The 22743-nt window shown below is 64.9% G+C and overlaps 1 protein-coding gene across 1 annotated transcript; it reads left to right on the forward strand.

Annotated features, from left to right (window-relative positions):
- The first annotated feature begins 335 nt into the window (after window positions 1–335).
- On the forward strand, window positions 336–20945 carry QARS1 (glutaminyl-tRNA synthetase 1). The gene is made up of 24 exons (XM_077822523.1): window positions 336–466; window positions 2615–2762; window positions 4011–4120; window positions 4905–4980; window positions 9217–9281; window positions 9594–9647; window positions 10130–10187; window positions 11150–11221; window positions 11742–11827; window positions 12468–12554; window positions 13543–13642; window positions 14875–14953; window positions 15206–15314; window positions 15654–15784; window positions 16084–16176; window positions 16667–16804; window positions 16891–16978; window positions 17055–17198; window positions 17357–17461; window positions 17723–17815; window positions 18359–18486; window positions 19021–19087; window positions 20467–20592; window positions 20701–20945. Exons 1-24 carry the CDS (start codon window positions 347–349, stop codon window positions 20749–20751), a joined length of 2328 nt encoding a protein of 775 aa, XP_077678649.1. The 5' UTR covers window positions 336–346; the 3' UTR covers window positions 20752–20945.
- Window positions 20946–22743: the final 1798 nt, after the last annotated feature.

Below are 22743 nucleotides of genomic sequence, written 5' to 3' on the forward strand. Positions count from 1 at the left end.
TGGGCTCGGCTCCCTCCCCGCCCTACAGCCACCCGCGCCCCGCCCCCAGGAACTGGCCCTGGCCCTGGCCCTGGCCCCGCCCCCTTGCCGTCCCGCCCACGTGGCTCCCGCCTGGCCCTGGCCCTTTAAATGATGCAATCGGCCGCAATCCTGGCTCCGCCCCCTCCGGCGGCTTCGGTCCCCATTGGCCGGGTTGCCGGGGAGCCAGATGCTGACGTGGTCCGCCATCGACTCTCAGGGCCGCCCTCGCCGCTGATTGGTGGCGCCCCCCGCAGCGCCCGCCTCCTGCTCGCTGATTGGGCGGCGCGGGCCCCGCCCCCTTGCCGGGCGGGGCAGCGGCGGCAGCATGGCGGCGGGGCCGGACGCGCTGAGCCTCTTCGCGGCCATCGGCCTGAGCGAGCCCAAGGCTCGCGAGACCCTGAAGAACGAGGCGCTGAGCGCGCTGCTCCGGGAAGCCGTGACCCAGGTGACCTCTGACCCCGCCCCGAGCTATGCTTGACCCCTGACCCCTGAGCCCTGTGCTGGCCGGGACCCCCGGGCCTCGCGAACCCTGACCTCCGACCCTCTCGCGACCCTTCCTCTAACCCGTCCCTAGCTCCTCCCTGAACGGTGCCTGACCTCTGACCCCGGCCATGACCCTCTGCCCACACAGGCCGCGACCTTTGCCCTCTAACCTGAGCCCTGTCCCTGCCTGACCTCTGACCCCTGTGCCTTCTGGCAGTTGTGCCCTTCCTTTGACCCTTGACCCCTGCCTTCTGACCCCTGCACCCTCTGATCCTGGCCCTGTGCCTTTCACCTTAACCTCTGACCCCTGCACGCCGTCCCTTGACCCCTGCCCTGCACCCCTGGCCCCCACTGTGACCCCTGCCCTTTGGCTTGAACACAGCCCTTCCCCCTCCTTGCCAGGCCCCCCTTTCTGCAGCCAGTTTCCTAGCCCTGCCCCTGCTGTGCGCCCTCTGTCCCCTCCTCTTACCCCCTGCTGCCCCAGCAGAGTGCCCACCGGTCCCAACGCACCCCTGGTGTCTGCAGGCTCTGCACCCCGACGTCCCTGGGAGCTGGGCCTGCTAACGCCTGGGCTGAGTGTGGCCCAGTATGCGTGTGGCTCACGGCAAGGGTCAGGGCCTGGGTGCGGGTTGCAGACGCAGGGCGGAATCGCTACCATCCGAGACGCTGTGCGCAGAACCAGAGAAGAGTTTTCCTCAAACTAACCGAGTTGGCAACTTCCTTGCGCTCTTCCTCTGCCTTCCCCTCCCGCTGCTCTAGCGCGCCCCAGGATGAGGGCACAATAGTGTAGGGTGCATGCAGTCTTTGTGGCCCAGCCGTGTTCCTCTCTCGAAACATCCACCAACCCATTATCTTTGGCAACTGAGCCCGGCTCTGGGTGTGTGAAACCCAGGCTCTGCAGCGCTGGGAACATGCAAGTGACTGCACTGGCTTTTCATTGCCCACACAGGGAGACTGGCTGGCACACACAGAGCATAACCAGGGAGCTGGATTTGTATCATTTGTGTGTTTTAGCACTGTAAGATGTGGTCAGTGACCCGACTGTTTATCACACAGCCTTTGTTGCATCCGATGAAGTGAGCTGTAGCTCACGAAAGCTTATGCTCAAATAAATTGGTTAGTCTCTAAGGTGCCACAAGTCCTCCTTTACATTTTGCGGATACAGACGAACACGGCTGCTCCTCTGAAATGCAGCCTTTGTATCTGGATGTGCCCCTTTTAGGAAGGTTGTATCAGCTTCAGTTCACAGAATGCTTCTGTAACTGCCATGGCTGAATGCTGAAACTAGTGCTTCTCCCTAGTGTGTGACAGGACCCCTAGGCGTGGGGGTGGGTTTATGGGAGGGAGAGGGTGGGCTTGTAGTATTCAGATGTTTGATTTTACAGTGGGATTCTTTGCAACAAGCAGAAACCGAAACTAACTCCTACCCGTACAAATCAGATGCCATTTAAACTCAGCACTTCCTGGGTAGCTCTGTCTGGGAGTCCTTGTGAGGCTGAAAGCAGGGCTCGGATAGTACATTTTTAATGGTCACATGGCCTCTCCTGGTGGAGAAGCGTGTGCTCCAGGCGGAGAGTCGGGGAGAGGGAGCACTCCTTACCTAGCTGTGACCCTCAAACCACAGCGGGAGCAGAGCCCCACCAAGGCACAGCTGAGTTTGAGCTCTCTCCTCTCTCACCACCCTCCCTAAGACAAGGAGAGGGGTTTGCCCTGGCTGCCCCACTCCTCCCCACTGGCCTGGTTTTCACTCTCTTCCTTCCCCACCCACCACACTAACTTCACAGATTTTTTCCCTTTGGGTTTCTCAGAGGAAACATCCCTGCCCCTTCCATGCCAGGGTCCTGCTTGACTCCCTTTTCATGCTGGCTCAGGCCTGGTCTACACCCAAAAGTCAGGGCGACCTAGTGTTGCTCAGGGGCATAAAAAATTCAACCCTGAGCACTGTAGTTAAGCTGACCTAAGCCCTGGTGTAGACACTGCTAGGCTGACTGAATAATTCTTGCTGCCCCCTGCCGGAGAGAGAGTCCATGCCCCAGCAGCATAGCCCTGGCAGCACTGGTAGTGAAGAGATAGTGTCGCTCTAACTATGTCCTTCCTTCCTGGTCTTTAGGCACAAGGAATCCTGGGCCCAACTGTTGACAAGGCGACTGGTACCCTCTTGTATAATGTGGCTTCCCGGCTTAAGGACCAAAAGCGTCTTCGTTTCCTTGTGGGCTGCATCACCAGCAGGAAGATCCTCACAGACTTGCAGCTCAGTGGTATGATACGAGAGGCAGGCAGCTAGATGTGCTCCCCTGCCTTCCCATGTACAGCGTGGGCTCTGCTGACCCAGCCTTGGCCTGAGATCTAGCAGCTCAGCGTGCTTTGAATTCCCTGCTCCCTCTCCCGGCCAGACTGCGGCATGCTCTGTGCATGCAAAGTGCTAACCCCAGCTCCCTTTGCTGAGGCGGCGTCTCACCCCCTTGTGCCAACAGTTCAGTCTGTGGGGGTGATTCCCAGTTTCAGCCCCTGCCCAGCAGGAGAGTGTGTGTTCTCCCCCTAGCCTCAGGCTTTCCCTGCCTCATCTGCCACGTGGTCTAACCCACAGCTTAGCCTGGTCACTCCAGGCACAGGCGTCTGGGGGTCAGCACAGGCTCCTCTGTGGTGGTCTCTGCCCACCCCTGGCAGTCAGACCCCGAGGCTGCTTCCTTTTGGCGCTGCTTGTCTGCGGCTGCATTAACAAGGAGGAGCTTTTCCTCGTGGATTGGTCTCCCCAGGGAAGGGAGGAGAGCATCTGTCACGCAGGGCCTTTAAACAGGGCTGGACAAAGACCTGAGAAACACGCTGCAAGGAGCATCCTGCTCTGGTCTCTGGGTGGGAATAAGGAGCCCCAACAAGTCTTGTTGCCTTGGATCCCAACCTCTTCCGCGTCCCTGTACAGCGAGCTGTGTGAGCTGCTTCCTGCAGGGTTCAGATGAGGGTGGGAGTGCAGGGCCTATATTCTGGTGTCGCTAGCCCCAGCGTGCATAGTGGGAGGGTCCCCCTGGACCAACGCATCCCGTGTCTCAGCTGAGCAAGCGCGCTGCAGTGAGCCTGCAGAGCGGACCCCAGGACCTAGCGGCATATGGGAGAACTTGGCAAAGCCACGAGCCCCCTTACAGTTCAGGAACTGGCCCGGGTTTGTACCAGGATCAGATCTGGAGGCAATGTGACAAGTCCAAGGCAGCAGATGAGGAATCTGGTACCTGGGGGGTGGAGCAGGAGCCAGTTGGCCGATGTCCTGCCTTGCCTTCCACTCTGCCTGGTCCAGGCTTGTACTGTGAGAAGCTGGGCACCTCGCCCTGCTGGGCAACATGAGCCTGAAGCCCTAGGAAGGGGGCCAGCTGCCGCTGCCTGGGTGCAGGCCATGTGTCTGTGAGGCCCTTGTGGACAAGCAGGGACCCCTATGGGTCTGGAGCCTGGGTGAAGCAGCCCACGGCGCTGCATGGAAATGTCCCCTGCCTGAGCTGCCTGTTTGCCTCCCCCAGCTGCCCTGGAGTATGTGCGGAGCCACCCGCTGGACCCCATCGACATGGCAGACTTCGAGCACGAGTGTGGCGTGGGGGTGGTGGTGACCCCCGAGCAAATAGAGGAGGCCGTGAGTGCAAGGGCCGGGGTGGGGTGGGGACGAGCCGGTGGGTCCCGGAGTTGCTGGGCCGCGCGGAGCGGTAGAAAGGCAGCCCATGGCTTGGGGAGCCAGGAGGCCGTGTTAATGGCACCCCAGGAGGCGCTTGCTGGTGGGCTGTGGGTGGGGTCCTTGCTCCGAGCGGGGGTGGGGGGGCTGGCAGGAGGCCATTCCTGTTAGCGGGCTGCTCTCGGGGCCTGGGAGACAACGCTCCTGTTTCAGGACTCGCCGCTGGTCCTCCCTTGCCTCTGAGGCTGACGCCAGCCTGAGACCGGAGGTACCCGGTGCCCGCTGTGCTTGCAGGGCTGCTGCGGCTCTGTGCCAGCGAGAGTGGATGGCTGGGGGTCCGGGTGAGCTCTGCAGGGACTGCAAGGCAGTCCCGGGGCACAGAGCAGATAGTGCCCATTGCTGTCCATGTCAGAGCCCCGCCAGTGAGGATGGGGCCAGCCATGCAGACAGGCCCAGGCTGGCCTGTAGCCCTTCCTGCCTGGGCCTCTCTCTAGAGGAGATGAGGGGCCCTTGCTGCGGTGGGAGCTCCCTGCCAGCATGGCCGTACCGGTAGCTCCCTTGTGTGTCTGAGCCCAGCCCGTCTGGCCCATGCCGGTTCCAGCCCCTCCTTTCCCATCGCCGATCTCATTCCCTTAGGGAGTTTGTCAGGGCACCAGTTACAAGTGAGTCTCTGCTCTGCTGCCCTGCAGCCTGTGTTCCCCGCCCATTCCTGCCCGGCTCACCACTTGGATTCTCCTGCTCGGTCTAGGTGGAGGCGGCCATTAACAAGCACCGAGCTGAGCTGCTGTCGGAGCGGTACCGCTTTAACATGGGGCTGCTGATGGGTGAGTCTGCAGCTCAGGCGGGCCGGGGGCTGGGTCTCCGGGGGGTGACCTGTGTGTGGTTCTCCATGGCATAGATCAAGAGGTACCTTCCCTCTTCCCCCCCAGTATGTCCCTTGTCTCTGTTCCCTCCCCCTGGCCTGGGCTCACTCCTTGTGCTGCTTACAGACCAGGTGCAGCATCCATGTGCCCATCTCCTCTGTACCTGGTCGCCTCTGTGCCTCCTCTTCTGATCCCCCTCCCAGAGCACCCTGCTTTCCCAGCATCCTTCTGGAACTTCCCCACTGCTCCCCATGCCTCATGCCTGCCCCTCATCTGCCAGATTCCTGGGGGCTGGAATAGGGCTGTGAGCACTGCTCTGGGAGCCAAGCCACAGCGTGTGCTCAGCTGCTGCCCTGGTGACTCGCTGGCCATGAGGGTGGCAGGCACCCGAGAGTCATAGCCAGAGCACGCGCAGTAGGGCCAGGTACAGCCACAGCTTGTTGGCCATGAGCCTGTAGAACAATTCTGGAGCTGAGCTGGTGGTGGCTGTGTCTTGGACTAGGGGCATGATCAGGGCAGGGCCTGGGAATCGGCCGGCGGGATCTGACCCTGTGCTGGTTGCCTCTGTCCCTCCTGACCCTCAGGCTGGCTGGGCTGGCAGGATCTGGTTTGAAGGCTAGCTCCCTGGTGGTGCTGTTGTGTGTGCCCCTTGTCTAGAGGATCCCCTTGGCAATGCTTCTGAGAGCCTGTGATGCAGCACGGAGGGGGGAGTGTTGACCTGGGGTAGTGTTGACCTGGGAAGACTGGGGATGGGATACCTGAGAGCCTGTAACCTGAGCCAGGAGGGGGTTGGGGCCAGGTGACACCTTTGCCGGGGAAACTGGACAATGGCTGGAGGAGGAGCTGGGGGAGGCTGGTTGGGATGCTGGAGGGTTTTTCTTTCAGTTTGGAATGGGCTAGGGAAGAGGGGAGAGCCCCAGAGTTGGGGGGTCTAAGGTCTCTATCCCCGAGAAGGACCTACTAAGGGTTCCTGTTCATGCCTACAAGCTCTGGGTTGGATTGTGTTCCTGTCGTCTCTAATAAACCTGCTGTTCTACTGGCCAGCCGAGAGTCACGGTGACCGTGAATCGCAGGAAAGAAGGGTACAAGACCCTGACTCCCCCACGCTTCATGACAGAGCCATGTGGCTGTGAGCAGGGCTCCTACCCTGGCACTGGGCTGCCTGCCCAACTGTCCTGTGCCCTGGCACCGCCAGGCACTCTGCTGGGCTGCGTTGAGGAGATTCCCTGGTCTGTGGGTCTGGCTGTTGCAGTGATGTGCGTTGTGCCATCGAGGGCAGAGGTGGCCCACGCTGGCGTGTTATCTGGAGTCCCCCCTCCTGGTCTCCTTTTGTGTGTGACTAAACCATTGCTGGCTCACTGCCTTGGCTCCGGGCCCCTTCTAGTGCTCACACCCCTGCAAACAGGAACTTGTTTGGAGCAAAGTCAGAGAGTTTAAGGCCAGAAGGGACCACGAGATCATCCTGTCTGAGCTCCTGTCTAGGACAGGCTGCCCGCCCCGCTCAGCCCCCGCACGCTGAACCCAACAACCGGACGGAAAGCCAATACAGGGCTGGCAGTTTCTTGGGAAAAAGTAATGTAGGGCAGGGCGCTGCTTCATACCAGCCTAAACCCGCTTGAACCTGGGAAAAGAACCGCATCAGTGTCCAGGAAGCAAAGAACGGATCTTTTCAATCTTCGCATACATCCATTCGCACCTGAGGAACAGGCTCTGCCTAACCACTGCATCACAGTTGGTCTTCTGATGGGGCGCTGCACAGCCAGATGGACCTGGACTGGCAACCTGCAGCTTGCCACGCCCCTGATCGCCTCCTGCCTGCAGCTTGCCACGCCCCTGATCGCCTCCTGCCTGCAGCTTGCCACACCCCTGATCGCCTCCTGCCTGCAGCTTGCCACGCCTCTGATCGCCTCCCGCTCCCCGCCTGCAGCTTGCCACGCCCCTGATCGCCTCCTGCCTGCAGCTTGCCACGCCCCTGATCGCCTCCTGCCTGCAGCTTGCCACGCCCCTGATCGCCTCCTGCCTGCAGCTTGCCACGCCCCTGATCGCCTCCTGCCTGCAGCTTGCCACGCCTCTGATCGCCTCCCGCTCCCCGCCTGCAGCTCGCCACGCCCCTGATCGCCTCCTGCCTGCAGCTCGCCACGCCCCTGATCGCCTCCTGCCTGCAGCTCGCCACGCCCCTGATCGCCTCCTGCCTGCAGCTCGCCACGCCCCTGATTGCCTCCTGCCTGCAGCTTGCCACGCCCCTGATTGCCTCCTGCCTGCAGCTTGCCACGCCCCTGATTGCCTCCTGCCTGCAGCTTGCCACGCCCCTGATTGCCTCCTGCCTGCAGCTTGCCACGCCCCTGATTGCCTCCTGCCTGCAGCTTGCCACGCCCCTGATTGCCTCCTGCCTGCAGCTTGCCACGCCCCTGATTGCCTCCTGCCTGCAGCTTGCCACGCCTCTGATCGCCTCCTGCCTGCAGCTTGCCACGCCTCTGATCGCCTCCTGCCTGCAGCTCGCCACGCCTCTGATCGCCTCCCGCCCCCTGCCTGCAGCTCGCCACGCCTCTGATCGCCTCCCGCTCCCCGCCTGCAGCTCGCCATGCCTCTGATCGCCTCCTGCCTGCAGCTCGCCACGCCTCTGATCGCCTCCCGCCCCCTGCCTGCAGCTCGCCACGCCTCTGATCGCCTCCCGCTCCCCGCCTGCAGCTCGCCACGCCTCTGATCGCCTCCCGCTCCCCGCCTGCAGCTCGCCACGCCTCTGATCACCTCCTGCCTGCAGCTCGCCACGCCCCTGATCGCCTCCTGCTCCCTGCCTGCAGCTCACCACGCCCCTGATCGCCTCCCGCCCCCTGCCTGCAGCTCGCCACGCCTCTGATCGCTTCCCACTTCCCGCCTGCAGTTCTGCGTTATCGGCCTTTTCATGCAATTAAATGGGTTTGTTTCGATAATATTGAAATGAGTCACGAGATGTGTAACTTCCTTCAGAAAACACTGACCCAAAACCTACATGGGCGTTGGGCTGCTCAGTGCTACAATTACACAGTGTGGTGCTTCGCCTGCTGCACTTTTACTTTTTATTTGTACAGCCCTAAATTAATCCCCGACTGCAGTCTTGTGAGTATGGAATAAGAGGAGGCGCAGTGGCTACGAGACAGTTTTTAATAGAAAATGCCTTAAACTGGGATTAACTAGGTTTCCTGGGGCTGTAAAAACATGATTTCACCCGGTAAAGGTCACCTCTGGTACATCGCTGCCGAGGGCCCCAGTGCCTGAGGCCCCCCATGGCTGGGAAATGATTCAGTGACCTGCACCCCAGGCTGCAGAGGAAGTCGAAATCCCCGAAGGTCACTGCCCCCTGCCCTGCAGGAGACTCCTTCCCCACGCCCTGCAGTGCTTGGTTAGCCCCTGAGCAGGTGAGCGAGAGCCAGCCACCCAGCACTGAGAGGGAGGATGCTCGGTGCCCCTCAGGTCCTGGCCCTACCCAGTGCCCCGTCTTCTCAGAAACGATGTCCTCCTTCCTTGCGGCTCCTGAGCCAACTGGGCAAGTGTACACCTGTTGCCCACCCGCTGTGTGTGTCGCTAGCCGGGCTGGGAGCTGCTGCGCAGGACGGGCCGTTCGCAGCACTGACGGTGCTGGCTGCCGTGCAGACGTCTCAGCGCAGCCCCTGCCTGGGAGAGCTGCCCGGCCCCTGCCATGAGCGGGTGTGCAGCGGGGAAGCCCAGCAGTACGAGATCCCTCCGGGGTGGCCTGCTAACACAAGGGAGCTCTGCGAAAACATCCCTGCCATGGCTAACCTCTGGCAAGCTGCCCTGGGGGCAGCGGCCCTGGGAGCCCCAGTGTAGACGGGGCCCAGTGTTGTACATGCCAGTGCTCTGCAGAGCTGTGGACGATGTGGCAGTTAAAGGCCCGGCAGCCTGTTGTCTCAGGGCTGCTGGTGCTTGGGGGCTGCACCAGCTCCCCAGCTGTAGGCCCGCTCTGCAGCTCTCCCACCCTTGTGCAGCCGGGGCCCTGCTGCACCCGGTGGCTTTGGGGCTTGTCCAGACTGGCAGCAGAGAGGCTGCTGGAATCTGCCCTTGGCCAGCAGCTGGTGGCCTGAGTGAGGCTGCGGCCCTGACTCAAGGGGAAGGTGCCGTTGCTTGTCCCAGGGGGATCGCTGAGCTGGGGCCTGCCAGCCTGTCTCTTGCCCACACCCGTCCCTTTGTGCTCACTTGCAGGCGAGGCGCGTGGCAGTCTGAGGTGGGCGGATGGCAAGAGCATTAAGAATGAAGTGGACCTGCAGGTAGGTGTGGCTGTGCCGGGCTGCCTTTGAGCCCAGCGGGCGACGGGACCTGGCTTCTGAACACAGCACTGGCCCCCAGGAGCCCTGCGCCCGGCTCGTGTCCCATGCGGGAAGTGCCTGGGAGCAGGCCCGTGGCCCAGGCAGGGCAGTGGAGGGATGGTCCTGCTGGCCCTGCCGAGGAGAGGGACCACTGAGATCCTGGCTGGGCTCCAGCCTGAGTGGGGGGGCTGATGGGGGAGTGACTCCGTTCAGACTCCTGCCCCCCCCTCCCCTTGTCCAGCCCTGTTCAGGCCCCACTCCCCTCTCCTGCAGGTGCTGCACTTGTTGGGCCCAAAGACAGAAGCTGACCTGGAAAAGAAACAGAAGGTACCGTGTGAGCAGGAGGGGCACCCCGAGCCTGGCTTGCTGGGGGCGTGTGCCCTGGGCTATGGGGGGAGGGGCTAGGCAGTTGGTGGTGCCCTGGGCTATTGGGGGGCAGGGCTGGGCGGTTGGCGGTGCTATGGGGGGGCAGGACTGGGTAGTTGGCGGTGTCCTGGGCTATGGAGAGAGGGGCTGGGCGGTTGGCAGTGCTATGGGGGGCAGGGTTGTTGGCAGTGCCCTGGGCTATGGGGGCACGTATGAGGTCACTGGAGCTGAAGGGAGCTGGAGCCTTTCCCCAGCACTGCCTGGCCAGAGCCCCAGGCTCGTTCTGACTGCGGGAAGCAGCGTGGTGGGAGACGTGGCCCCTGGGGAGGAGGCTGGGCTTTGCGGGACGGGTGTGCAGTGTCCAGTCTCCGCCGCGGGCGCGGGGCTGGCTGGGCTCAGGGCCCCAGGGAGCGCTGAAGGATGCTCCCCTTCTGTCCCTGCAGGCTGGGAAGGCCAAGCCGGCCGAGGTGGAGAGGCAGCAGAAGGCACTGGAGGAGAATGGTGAGCTTGCTGTGCGGGTCTGGCTGGGCAGGGTCTGGGGAGCCACTGAGCTGGGGGCCAGAAACAGCCCGCGGCTGGGCCTGCTGCACTGGGGCTGGGGAAGGTGCCGCCCGGAGAGCCCTGGCCTGGGCTGCTCCATGTGCCCCAGAGAAGATGCAGGGGGGGGTGGGGGGGTGGACTGTGAGGACAGGATGCCACTTAGTGCCCAGCCCCCGGAGCGGCCCAGTCCCTGGCCACACTGCTTGGTCCTGGTGAACTGCATTTCAGTGTGCCCTCCCTTGCCCCCGGGCCTGGGACAGCTCCTCCTGGGTCATGGGGCTGCCCCCCACCTACCACCCCCCGGCCCGGGCCTGGGACAGCTCCTCCTGGGTCGTGGGGCTGTCCCCCACCTACACCTCCCCCCGGGTCTCAGGGAGCTCTGGGGCCGACTGCCAGGCCAGCCCCTCTCTGGAGGACTAACCGCACACACAGCGTCCTGTGGCTGTGGGGCTCATGTGCCTGCCCCACCCCTGGAGCTGGGAGCTGCCACTTTCAGTGGCCTTCGTCCTAGGAGCCGGGACGACCCTGCTGGTGGATCGGCTCCCTGCCTCCAGCTGGGAACTGGCGTCCTGGGCTGGGCCCTGATTCCTGCTGCCTAGCGCCCCCCGCCCTCTGGTTCTGGCCGCTCTTGCTGTCGATGGGGGGGCAGATGGGACCGAGGCCTATCCCCGCTGGTTCCATGGTCCCTGCTGCATGGCCAACAGCGCACCAGCTCCATTCCCCTCTCTTCTGTGCGGCTCTCAGGAAGGGAAGGGAAGAACGGGGCTGGGAACCGGCCTGGGCTGGCAGGGCAGTGCTGCTGGCCTGGCCTGGGCGGGCGCCCTTGGGGAAGGGCCTTGGGCCGGGCGGCACCGGAGGTCTGCGAGCGAGGGGCGGGGTCCCTGGGGTAGAGGCTAACGCACCTCGTCTCCCTGCTCCCACAGGAGGAGTGACCCTGGAGACAAAGTCGCTGATGGAGCAGCTGAGGGGAGAAGCCCTCAAATTCCACAAGCCAGGTGAGTGCGGCCTGCCTGCTCTGGGTTCCTGGGGCCTCGGCCTGGCAGGCTCAGCGTGGGCAGGCCCGGGGGTGCTCAGGGGCTCGGGACGGGAGGGTCTGTCCCACGCCGGCTGGGCAAGGTCGGGCCCTGCTGTTAGTCCTGCCCCAGGTGTTCTGGAGGCTGTGCTGGGGGTGCCCAGTCTGAGCCTGGCTTCCCCGGGGGCTGGGCGGTGGTGCTGGCTGGGGCACTGGAGCCTCCTGCCTCAGCCTGGCTCCGGTGCCCCAGCTGGGCAGCCCAGCTGTGGAGCCCTGGGGCAGTTGCTGGGGCGCACCAGGCTGTGTCCCTGCCCACCACAGGAGGGTGCAGCCTGCCCCTAGCAGGGTCCATTAGCAGAGGGGCAAGTGTGTGGAGTCCCACGCTTCCCTCCCTGCCGGGGGCTCATGCCCAGCACCAGGGCGGGGGCCTCCCCTCCCGCTGACTGGGGCACTGCGCCCCAGCCCTCCCCGCTCCCCATGCTCACAGCTCCCTGCTCCCCCAGGTGAGAACTACAAGACAGAAGGCTACGTGATCACGCCCCACACCATGGCCCTGATGAAGCAGCACCTGGAGATCACCGGCGGGCAGGTGGGTCAGGGTCTTCCCCCAGCCCCCCTTCATCCTGCATGAGGCAGGGGCTCTGCAGTGTCTGTGACTTGCCTGCTCCTGTCACTCACTAACCACAGTAACGAGTGCTGTCCATTAACTCCCACAATGGGCCACAGAGGCCATTAGGCCACATGGGAAACTGAGGCATGGGTAGGCGAAGTTTGGTGGCAAGGTCAGCAGAAGAGCTGGGGATAGAACCCAAAGACGGGACAGACCCCTCCAGACCCTCCTCTGGCCGGCTTTATGAGGAAGGGGCGTCAGACACCCCAGAGATCCTCCTTCTGGCTGTTGGCACAGGTCAGAGCCCAGAGCGGGGCTGAGCACAGCTTGGAGGGGGAGAGAGCCCAGAGGCACCACCCTGCCCTGTCACTGCTGGGAGCCTGTTTCTTTCTGTCTCTAGGCCCTTCTCGCTCCATCACTAGAGCCCACTGTCCCCAGGGGCTGGAGGCTGCCAGGCCTGTGGGCCAAGTCCCGTGGGAGTGGGGTGGGGGTCTGGGTGCCTGCAAGGGACATGAGGCTGGCGCCTTTTCACCTCGCGTGGCCTGGCCCGTGGCCTGGCCCGGGGCCAGTAACGCTCTGGACACTGGGCTAGTGGGTCTGGGAACTCCTCTCCCCTCAGGTGAGGACGCGGTTCCCTCCGGAGCCCAACGGCATCCTGCACATCGGCCACGCTAAAGCCATCAACTTCAACTTCGGCTACGCCAAGGTGAGCTCCCACATCCCCTCTGAGCCAGCTGCACCCCCCGGGGCACCTGGCTACACCAAGGTGAGCCCCACCCCCACCCCCCCGAGCCAGCCACACTCCCCGGGGCACCCGGCTATGCCAAGGTGAGCCCCCCCATCCCCTCCGAGCCAGCTGTACCCCCCGAGGCCCCCCAGCTATGCCAAGGTGAGCCATACCCCTCCCCCCCAAGCCAGCCGCACCCCCCGGGACCCCCTGGCTACGCCAAGGTGAGCTTCTGCCTTGACCCCTGGGACAGATGCGGCCTCCCAGCTCCCTCATGGCACAGAGCCACTGCACTTTGCTGACAGGCCCCTGTCGGTGGCACCCAGTCTGAGCTCAGCCCAGCACTCTCACGCCTGACCCCACACAGGGGCCGGCTCCCAGAAGCTGCTGGAGAGAAGGGTGGGGGTTCGGAGACCAGCCATGTGCTAAAGGCCTTGAGCCCCATCAGCACCCGGAGCTGCCCTGCCCCATTGCCAGATCCAGGCCCCTGGCCTGTTCTGGCCCTGCGCTCTCCCCAGTGTGATGGGCGATGGGGCTGGCGGGTGTGGGCGGGGCTGCGGGGGGGGCTGGCGGGTGTGGGCGGGGCTGCGGGCATGGGGGGTGGCAGGCGCTGGCAGGGTGGTGAGCGCAGGGGCAGTGGGCATGGGCGGGGCTGCAGGCACCGGGGGCTGGTGGGTGCTGGCAGGGTGGTGGGCGCGGGGGCTGGTGGGTGCTGGCAGGGTGGTGGGCGCGGGGGCTGGTGAGTGTGGGCGGGGGTGGCGGGCGCCGGCAGGGTGGCGGGCGCCGGCAGGGTGGTGGGGGCGGGGCTGCGGGGGGGGCTGCAGGCTGGGGGGGTGGGGGGGCACCAGCAGGCTGGTGGGCATGGGGGCTGGTGGGGGTGGTGGGCGCTGGCAGGGTGCTGGGCACGGGGGGTGGCGGCCACAGGGGGTGCCGGGCGTAGGGTTGACCAGGCCGTGTCCCCTTTCAGGCCAACGGGGGCGTGTGCTTCCTGCGATACGACGACACCAACCCCGAGAAGGAGGAGGAGAAGTACTTCACCGCCATCCGGGACATGGTGGAGTGGCTGGGTACGGGGCCTGGGGGAAAGTGGAGGGGGTTGGCTGGGGTGGGGGCAGGGGGGCAGAATGGCTGGGTTCCAGGCATGGGGGAGGGGAATAGCTGGATACAAGGGGTGGGAGCAGTGGCTGGGGGGGTAGCGGGAGTGGGGGATGAGGGAGGCAGAGCAGGAACCACTGGGGTGAGGAATGGGGGGGATGACTAGGAGGTTGTGGGGGGAGCAGCTGGGGTGGAGAGGGACCAGCCGGGTACCCAAGGGAGATGCCAGAGCTCCCACAGCTGCTGCTGGGTGAACAGAACCTGCTGCCTTTGCCCAGGGGTGAGGTGGGGGGCACTGGCCTGGCCCCTCCCTATTTCAGTCAGCTGCCTCCCGGAAGGTCCCTGCATGCTGCCAATGGGGGGCAGGGAGTCATGGGGGCCATGCTCTGGAACTGCTCCCTACGAAGCCAGGCAGGACTCTGGGGAAGTCTCCTCTCTGGGAGCAGCCTGTCTGCAGGACACACAGCTCACCCGGCTTCCACCTTCCTGGGTCTGACCCCGGAGCATTCGGCATCCTCTGCCCCTCCCTGCGTTTCCCACAGCGAGTCTGCCTGGGTGGGGTCCTGGGCGGCCAGAGGGTCCTACCCCCAACTCCGCATCAGACGTGACTCTCAGCCAGCCAGTAAAACAGAAGGTTTATTAGTCGACGGGAACACAGCGTAGAACAGAGCTCGTTAGCACAGAAATCAGTGACTTTCAGGCAAGTCCATCTTGGGAGTCCTGGGCCAGACGGCCTGGATTCCCCCCTTCCTGCCCCCCCACCCAGACTGCCAACCTCCAGCCACCTGACCTCCAACCCTCCCCCACCCATTGCTGCTCCCCCTTCTCTTTGTCTTTCTTCACCTGGTCACATCCCCCTCCAGGGTCTCAGGTTACGATGGGCATCGGCCATTGCCTAAATGCAGGCAGCCGGAGCCGCCTCACCTGCCCCCGGGGGTCTCGGCAAAAGTCACACACCCCTTTCTCCATCGCCGAGGTTTTGATGCAGCACACAGGGAAACTGAGGCACATGCAGTATTCATGCAAAACAATAAGATTCACTTACACCATACTGAGAAAATCCCCATTTTGTCACACAGGGGAAGCCCCCTGGCACTGGGGCAGAGCGGCGATGAGGCTGGTGCTCCAGGTGGGGGCGGGGGCGGGGAGGGAGGGAGGGAGGGAAGGAGGGAGGCTCTCACTCATGGGCTCGCTCTGCCCGTAGGCTACAAGCCGCATGCTGTGACGCATGCCTCAGACTACTTCGACCAGCTGTATGCGTGGGCCATGGGGCTCATCCAGCGGTGAGTGTGCGGGGCACCTGGGGGCCCATGGGACAGGCTTTGCACGGGGCGGTGGAGCCGGCCGTTCTGAGGGGCAGGGTGTGCCTGGCTGCTGTGGGGACAGTACGGAGCCTGATGGGGCTCCCTGCGAGCAGCCTGGTCCCCCGGGGCTCCCTGCCAGTGCCAGACCGGCGGGTCCCGTGCTGAGCAGTCACTCAGCCATGTCCCCGGTGGGCATGTGTGGGGCGGGTGTGACGTCTCTCTCCTCCCCAGGGGCCACGCCTACGTCTGCCATCAGAGGGTAGAAGAAATCAAAGGCCACAACCCTCCGCCCTCCCCATGGCGGGATCGGCCCGTGGAAGAGTCACTCCTCCTCTTCCAGGTATATGGGCCTTGCAAAGGGACTCAGCGCCCCCCTCTGGGAGCTCGGCTCAGCCCCCTCGGTGATTTCTTTCCCCGGGCTGGGTGCTCGCATGGCCCTCTTGGCAACCCCCCCGCCACCGCTGGGTGCTTGCCCCGCCCCCTTGGCGACCTCCTCCCCCCCTCTGGGTGCCCGCTTGGGCCCCACCCCCTGCTGGGCACTTGCCCTTCCCCGCCCCCTCGGCACCCCCCGCTGAGAGTTCCTCCCGCCCCCTGCCCCGCCCCCACAGCGCCCCCTGTGTGCAGACGCTGCAGGCTGTGGCTGATGGTTCCCGCTGGTTTCTCCCGGCTGTCGCTGCAGGGGATGAAGAAGGGGAAGTTTGAGGAGGGGGAGGCCACGCTGCGAATGAAGCTGGTGATGGAGGACGGGAAGCTGGACCCTGTCGCCTACCGCATCAAATACACGCCACACCACCGAAGCGGGGACAGATGGTACGCTGGTCCCCACCCGCCCGCCAGGCTCTGCCCTTTGGCCCGACCCCACCGGAGAGGGGATGGGACCAGGGCGGCAGGGGCCTTGCTTCCCTGGAGATGCAAGTATCTGCCTAGAGCAGTGCAGGGGACCTGGATGCAGGGGTGGTGGCTGGTGCTGGCGAGGGGCTGGTGTCTCGGGGGGGGGGGGGGGAGCGGGCGCCGGCGAGGGGCTGGTGTCTCGGGGGGGGGGGAGAAGCGGGAGCGGGTGCCGGCAAGGGGCCACATGTCCTGCCCTCAGGCCCTGCCTTGCATTTCAGGTGCATCTACCCCACGTACGACTACACCCACTGTCTGTGCGACTCCGTTGAGCACATCACCCACTCGCTCTGCACCAAGGAGTTCCAGGCCCGGTGAGGCGGGGCTGGCGGGGCTGTGGGTCCGCTGTGGTTGTGGGGGCAGTGCCTACGGCTGTGGGGAGCTCAGCGCAGCTGGGGCTGAGCCCAGCTGGCAGGGGGGCAGCGGTGTGAACGGCAGGGCATGGGGGGTGTGGGGGGGCTGGGCAGGGGGGTGAGCGGCAGGGCCTGGAGGGGGTGGAGGGGCTGGGCAGGGAGTGAGTAGCAGGGTCGGTGGCGGGCAGGGGGGTGAGCGGCAGAGCCTGGGGGGGGCGGTGGCGGGCAGGGGGTGAGCGGCAGGGCCTAGGGGGGCGGTGGCGGGCAGGGGGTGAGCGGCAGGGCCTGGGGGGGCGGTGGCGGGCGGGGGTGAGCGGCAGGGCCTGGGGGGGCGGTGGCGGGCAGGGGGGTGAGCGGCAGGGCCTGGGGGGGCGGTGGCGGGCAGGGGGTGAGCGGCAGGGCTGGGGGGCAAGTGGGAGGCGAGGCGTGACCAGCTGCGTGGCTCCCCCAGGCGCTCCTCCTACTTCTGGCTGTGCAATGCGCTGGACGTGTACTGCCCCGTGCAGTGGGAGTACGGGCGCCTCAACCTGCTCTACACCGTGGTCTCCAAGAGGAAGATCATCCGGCTGGTGGAGGCGGGCGCCGTCAGGTGAGGGCTGCGCGGGCTGCTGGGGGGCAGGGGGGGGCTGGCTCCACGCCGCACCCTGCTGGTCACGGCTGGCGTTGCCGTTTCAGGGACTGGGACGACCCGCGGCTCTTCACGCTGACGGCCCTACGCCGGCGAGGTTTCCCCCCCGAGGCCATCAACAACTTCTGTGCGCGGGTAGGTGCCTTGGGGCGGGGGGAGCGGGGCTGGCCGCCCCTCCTGGGCGGGAGCTGAGCGCAGCCTGTCCCCACAGGTGGGGGTGACGGTGGCGCAGACGACGATGGAGCCCCACCTGCTGGAGGCCTGCGTGCGGGAGGTGCTGAACGAGTGTGCCCCCCGGGCCATGGCTGTACTGGAGCCCCTCCGAGTCACCATTACCAACTTCCCCACCGAAAAGGTGAGGCTGGCGTGCGGGGAGGGGCGCCTGGGGGGGCTGGCCCAGGCCTGCTGCTCTGGGGGGCTGGTAGGCCAGGGGCTCTCCCGCCTCCAGGCCTGGGGTGCAAAGGGGCCCAGCATGGTCCCCTGCTGGCGCTGACCTGCTTGCTTCCCCTCCAGGCCCTGGAAGTTCTCGTGCCCAACTTCCCAGCCGACGAGACCAAGGGCTTCCACAAAGTCCCTTTCCAGGCCACCATCTACATTGAGCACAGCGACTTCAGGGAGGTGAGCAGGGGCAGGGCGCACCTGCATTGCCCTGGCTCCAGGGCAGGGACCCACTCCTCCCTGTGGGGAATGGGGCGTGGGGGGATGGGCACTGGGAGCTGGGGCCCAAGCAGGGAGCTGGGCTGGGCTGGGCTGGTCAGTCGAGGCCCCTGCAAGCTGCCGAACGGGAGTGCCCAGCCGGAGCTCGGCTGACGGGGGGGGGGGGGGGGGGCGGGCTGGGGCCGGAGCTCAGGTAACACAGGCCGGGCTCTCCCCTTGCAGGTGATGGACAAAGGCTACAAGCGACTGGCACCTGGCCAGCCAGTGGGGCTGAGACACGCCGGCTACGTCATTGCTGTCCAGAACGTCATCAAGGTGGGCTGGGACCAGCACGGCCACTGCCGGGGGTCGCCTGCGGTTACACTGATGTGGCAGGGGACTGCCTGGTGCGACCTGCCTCATCACCACCTGGGGGCGTGCCTTCCGAATCACTGTTAGCTACCTGTCGAGCAGTGAGCAGAGGGTGGGGGAGCCAGGACGCCTGGGTTCCGGGGGCGGGGCAGGGGAGCCCGGACGCCTGGGTTATGAGGAGGGTTGGGTGGGGGGAGCCAGGACACCTGGGTTCCGAGGAGGGCTCAGCTGTCACTGGGCCTTGCTGCTTTGTGGCACGGCCTCCCCTGCGATAAGGAGGCCGGAGCTCGCCAGGTGCAGCTGCTCTCCTGGAGCCGCGGGAAGCTCTGCAGAGGGGCGGGAGCTGGCACAGGCAGCCGGTGGCCTTGGCTGTCCAGCCCCCAGCCGCTCGGCACGCAGCAGAGCCCCCTTCTTCTCATGCTGGCTGTGTGGTGGCCAGCAGGCCGGAGGCCATGGGGCCCCCCGGTGAGGCTTTGGCCCCTGATGCTCCTCTTTCTCCTTGCTCAGGATGCTGGCGGGCAGGTGATGGAGCTGGAGGTGACGTGCACGAAGTCGAACTCTGTGGAGAAGCCCAAAGCCTTCATCCACTGGGTGTCGGATCCGCTGGTCTGCGAGGTGCGGCTCTACGAGCGGCTGTGAGTACGGGGGGCGCTGGCTCTGGGCTGTCTCGGAGCGGTGGGGGCGGGAGCCCCAGCCCTGCTGTACGTGTGGAGCCACGTGCTGGGCACAGCTAATGCCACCCAGCTTCACTTAGTGGGTGAGCCCGGAGCTGCCCCTTCAGCAGCTTTCCTGCTCTCACCAGCTGGCCTGGCAGCCGCAGGCAACTCTGTGCCAGCCCCTGCCTGCTGGGAAACACACCAGCCGCCAGCCCCACATGCCCAGAGATCTCTGCGCTTCCCAGGCTGCTGCGGGAGCAGGGCTGCAGCCCTGGTGGCCACTGCTGGGGCTGCTACGTCAGTGGGCTCGCCTGGCTCAGCGGAGGGTGGCTGGAGGGTTGGCACAGGGTAAGACCCTGCTAGGCTGAGCAGCTGGTCACCACAGGGGGCTGGGGAAGGATTTCAGGGATTCCAGCCCAGGGACTCCTGCCCGCAGGGTCCCTCGCCCCACCCCGGGGACTCCTGCCTGCGGGGCCCCCACTTCGGCCCTGACTGGCCCTGTCTTATTTGCAGGTTCTTGCACAAAAACCCCGAGGACCCTGCAGAGGTGCCAGCTGGATTCCTGAGTGACCTCAACCCTGTGAGTGCTGGCAGGTGCTGGCGGGCTCGTCTCCAACGGGCTAGGCCTCACTACTGTGACAGGGGGTTACTCGCTAGCTGCCCCGAGCACCGCCCTGCGGCCAGGCCACTGCCGTGGTTTCCCTCCTCTGGCTAGGGGCCTCTCTGGCTGGGAGTGCAGGGCCATCAGCTTGGGGCCTTGCCAGGGGACTGCTGGAGTGGGAGGGTCTGAGCACATGACCTGCTGGGACAGGTTCCACCCAGCCTGGGAGTGAGGAGAGCACCCCTCTCCGGGGGGCCATTGGCACAGGGGATACGGACACCCCCCCCAGTTCTCTGCACTCCCGCAGCTCAGGGCTAGGGACAGGGAGAGTGAGAGATACCAAGCTCAGGAGCCAGGGAGCCTGCCCTGCGGACCCCCACAGGTCTCCCTTCCCTCTGCCGCTGGTCATGAGTCATAGACTTTTAAGGTCAGAAGGGACCATTACGATCGATCGTCTTGTCTGACCTCCTGCACAACGCAGGCCACAGAATCTCACCCACCCACTCCTGTAACAAACCCCTCACCTATGTCTGAGCTATTGAAGTCCTCAAATCATGGTTTAAAGACTTCCAGGTGCAGAGAATCCTCCAGCAAGTGACCCAAGCCCCACGCTGCAGAGGAAGGCGAAAAACCTCCAGGGCCTCTGCCAATCTGCCCGACCCCAAATATGGTGATCAGCTAAACCCTGAGCATGTGGGCAAGACTCACCAGCCAGACACCCAGGAAACAATTCTCTTTAGTAACTCAGATCCCACCCCATCTGACATCCCATCACAGGCCATTGAGCATCTTTACCACTAATAGTCCAAGATCAATTAATTGCCAGAATTAGGCTATCCCATCATACCATCCCTTCCATAAATTTATCAAGCTTAGTCTTGAAGCCAGATAGGTCTTTTGCCCCCACTGCTTCCCTTGGAAGGCTGTTCCAGAACTTCACTCCTCTGATGGTTAGAAACCGTCATCTAATTTCAACTCTAAACTTCCTGATGGCCAGTTTATATCCATTTGTTCTTGTGTCCACATTGGTACTGAGCTTAAATAATTCCCCTCCTGCTGCTGGGCTCTCCCCTGCCACTCCACTTGGAAGGCCCTGGCTGTTGGGTGAGCCGTGTGCCAGGAGCCAAGCCACTGAGCAGTGCCCCTCTCCTCTGGCTGTTGGGTGAGCCGGGGGCCCAGCCGCTGAGCAGTGCCCCTCTCCTCTGGCTGTTGGGTGAGCCGGGGGCCCAGACGCTGAGCAGTGCCCCTCTCCCCTGGCTGTTGGGTGAGCCGGGGGCCCAGCTGCTGAGCAGTGCCCCTCTCCCCTGGCTGTTGGGTGAGCCGGGGGCCCAGCCGCTGAGCAGTGCCGCTCTCCGCAGGACTCGCTGCGCGTGATGGACAGCGCCCTGGCTGACAGATCCATCCGCTCCGCCAAGCCCTTTGACAAGTTCCAGTTTGAGCGGCTGGGCTACTTCTCGGTGGATCCCGACAGCACGGAGGGGAAGGTGAGTCCTTGGGGTCTCTGTTGCTCGGCTCTTGGGGGCTGGGCCGGCTGGCGTCCCCACCCCGGGGCCTCCCGGGCTCACTCAGTGCCTCTCCCTCTCCTCCCACAGATGGTGTTAAACAGGACGGTGATGCTGAAGGAGGACCCTGGCAAGGTGTGAAGGAGACACTGCTGCTGCCTTGCTGGCTCTGGCTGTGCCCAGGCCTGTCCTAGGAGCGCCTGGTCCCTCTGGGCATGGGGAGAGCGCGACCCATGAACAAAGGGCCTGGCACATGCACGAGGGCCACAGCTGCCTTAACACAAGCCCCGCGGGGCTGGCACATGTCGTCGCAATAAACGAGCACTGGAGACGCCTTCCCGCCTGCGTCACTGGCATGGGGTGGGGACCCAAAGGCCTCTGTGCTGGAGGCTCCCCCAACCTTGCTGCCCCCCAGGCCTGACCATGGGGAGGAGCCTCAGGCTGGCCCTGCTGGGGGAGCTTCCCCTCCCTCCTGCCCCACCATGCCAGGCTGTGCTGAGCTTTATGGGCTGGAATCCTGCCCCTCTCCTGGCTGCAGGGTAACCCCCCAGCCCCCAACGGCTCATGGGCTAAGGCACCACCTGCCTTCCTACTGCCTGTCCCTCAAGCCAGCAAGAGGGGACAGCCAGGCCTTGGGCCTCCTTCTGGGGCAGCGTTTCCCTGGGTGGGGTGCAGGGGGTCCTGGCCCCTTTCTCTGGGGGAAGTGGGCTGCAGGGGGGGCTGTGTGATGGGTGCTGCCCCTTCTGGGGTTGGGGTGCTGAAGTCGGCAGGAGTTGTGTGGGTCAGGCTCTCTACCACCCCTTGCTGGAGCCGGGCCCAGCTGCAGAGCTCAGCACGGCCCCGGGCGTGGGGCTGCTCCAGTCAAAGGCGAGATCACGGCCAATCATGCAGCCTCCTGGGAGCCAGGGATTAGGGGCAGCCCCCTTCGGAGGAAACCCCACCTGGCTCTACGTGGCACACCACAAAGCAGGACACCTGGCCACAGTCCTTGGACCGGCTGCAGGGCCACCCCATTGCCACCCCTCGTCCATCCCAGCGGGATCCCTGGGCTGAGCTCACAGATGGGCTCCGGGAGGACACTGGGGGGCTTTAAATCGCCACCTGCATCCAGGTCCCCTGCGCTGCTCTAGGCAGGTCCATCCCGCAGGAGGCTGGGAGCTACCAACACCGTTCGAGCCAGGGCCGGCCCCTGCCTGCTAGCAGCAGCTCCTGTGCCCCAGGCCCTGCAGCTCCTCCTCGGAGCTGGCAGGGCCCTCACGGCAGGGCGGGACATGCCCAGCTGGGGCGTGTCTGGGCACCAGGCAGAGAACCAGCCGAGGAAGCAGCCTGGGCTGCCCACATGAGCCTCAAGGGGGAGCAGAGTCGCCCCAGCGCACCGTGCTGCAGCTTGCTGGTGAGGGCACCCAGGGGCTCCAGTCCCCAAGTGTGGGCGGGAGCATCCCAGCTGTGCAGGGCCCGGGGACACAGGAGAGCCACTCAGCCAGGCACTGCTGGGGCCATGTGGCCTGGTGGAGAGTGAGAATGGAACCAAACAGCTGTGCTGGGAACCGGGGGAGACCCAGCGCCCTGGCTGGGGGGAACGGACTAAAACACCGTTCCCCCTTCAAGGAAACCACAAGCTCCGGCTCGCGCCCTGCCTGGGGCCAGGGCTGCAGACCCATTGCCCGGGAGGGAGAGGGGGAACAGCATGGGGAGGAGCTGCGGGCAGCCTGCTTACAGCACTGGGTGAGGGTCATGGGGTGCCAGGCTCAGCTGGTGCGTGAACCTAGCGCTTCGACACATGCTGCAGCGCTGCCTCGGGGGCTGGCATGGGCTGAATGCCCCCAGGGCCAGACCTTTGCCGGGGCAGCTCACAGCGTTCTTGGGAGGGGAGGGAAGTGAAAAGGGGGAAGTAGGCGAGGGGGGAGTGCGGTGAAGCCAGGAGCCCTGCAGCAGGCCGGGGGTGGGAGGGAGGGAGAGGCCAGGTTACCTAGCGTGGCATTTACCCCTGTCCTGAAAGCCGGCCGGGCCCAGCCCACTCCCTGGCTTCTGTTGTCATGTGCCTGGGGCATGTGGTTGGGTCCAGCCCCGTTCCTGGCCAGCGGTGCCTTGGGCATCCAATGGGGCTGGAGCACAGGGGAGGTTCTTGAAGCT

This window comes from Eretmochelys imbricata, chromosome 7 (genome assembly GCF_965152235.1).
Source record: "Eretmochelys imbricata isolate rEreImb1 chromosome 7, rEreImb1.hap1, whole genome shotgun sequence".
In the NCBI taxonomy this organism is placed as follows: domain Eukaryota; kingdom Metazoa; phylum Chordata; order Testudines; family Cheloniidae; genus Eretmochelys; species Eretmochelys imbricata.

Bases quoted from the DNA above. Each gene is read 5' to 3' on its own strand.
- QARS1 (XM_077822523.1), top strand. From the start codon at position 347: ATGGCGGCGGGGCCGGACGCGCTGAGCCTCTTCGCGGCCATCGGCCTG. The intron at 10,188-11,149 runs GTGAGCTTGCTG...CTGCTCCCACAG, and splicing joins GAAGGCACTGGAGGAGAATG to GAGGAGTGACCCTGGAGACA. The intron at 15,315-15,653 runs GTATATGGGCCT...CTGTCGCTGCAG, and splicing joins AGTCACTCCTCCTCTTCCAG to GGGATGAAGAAGGGGAAGTT.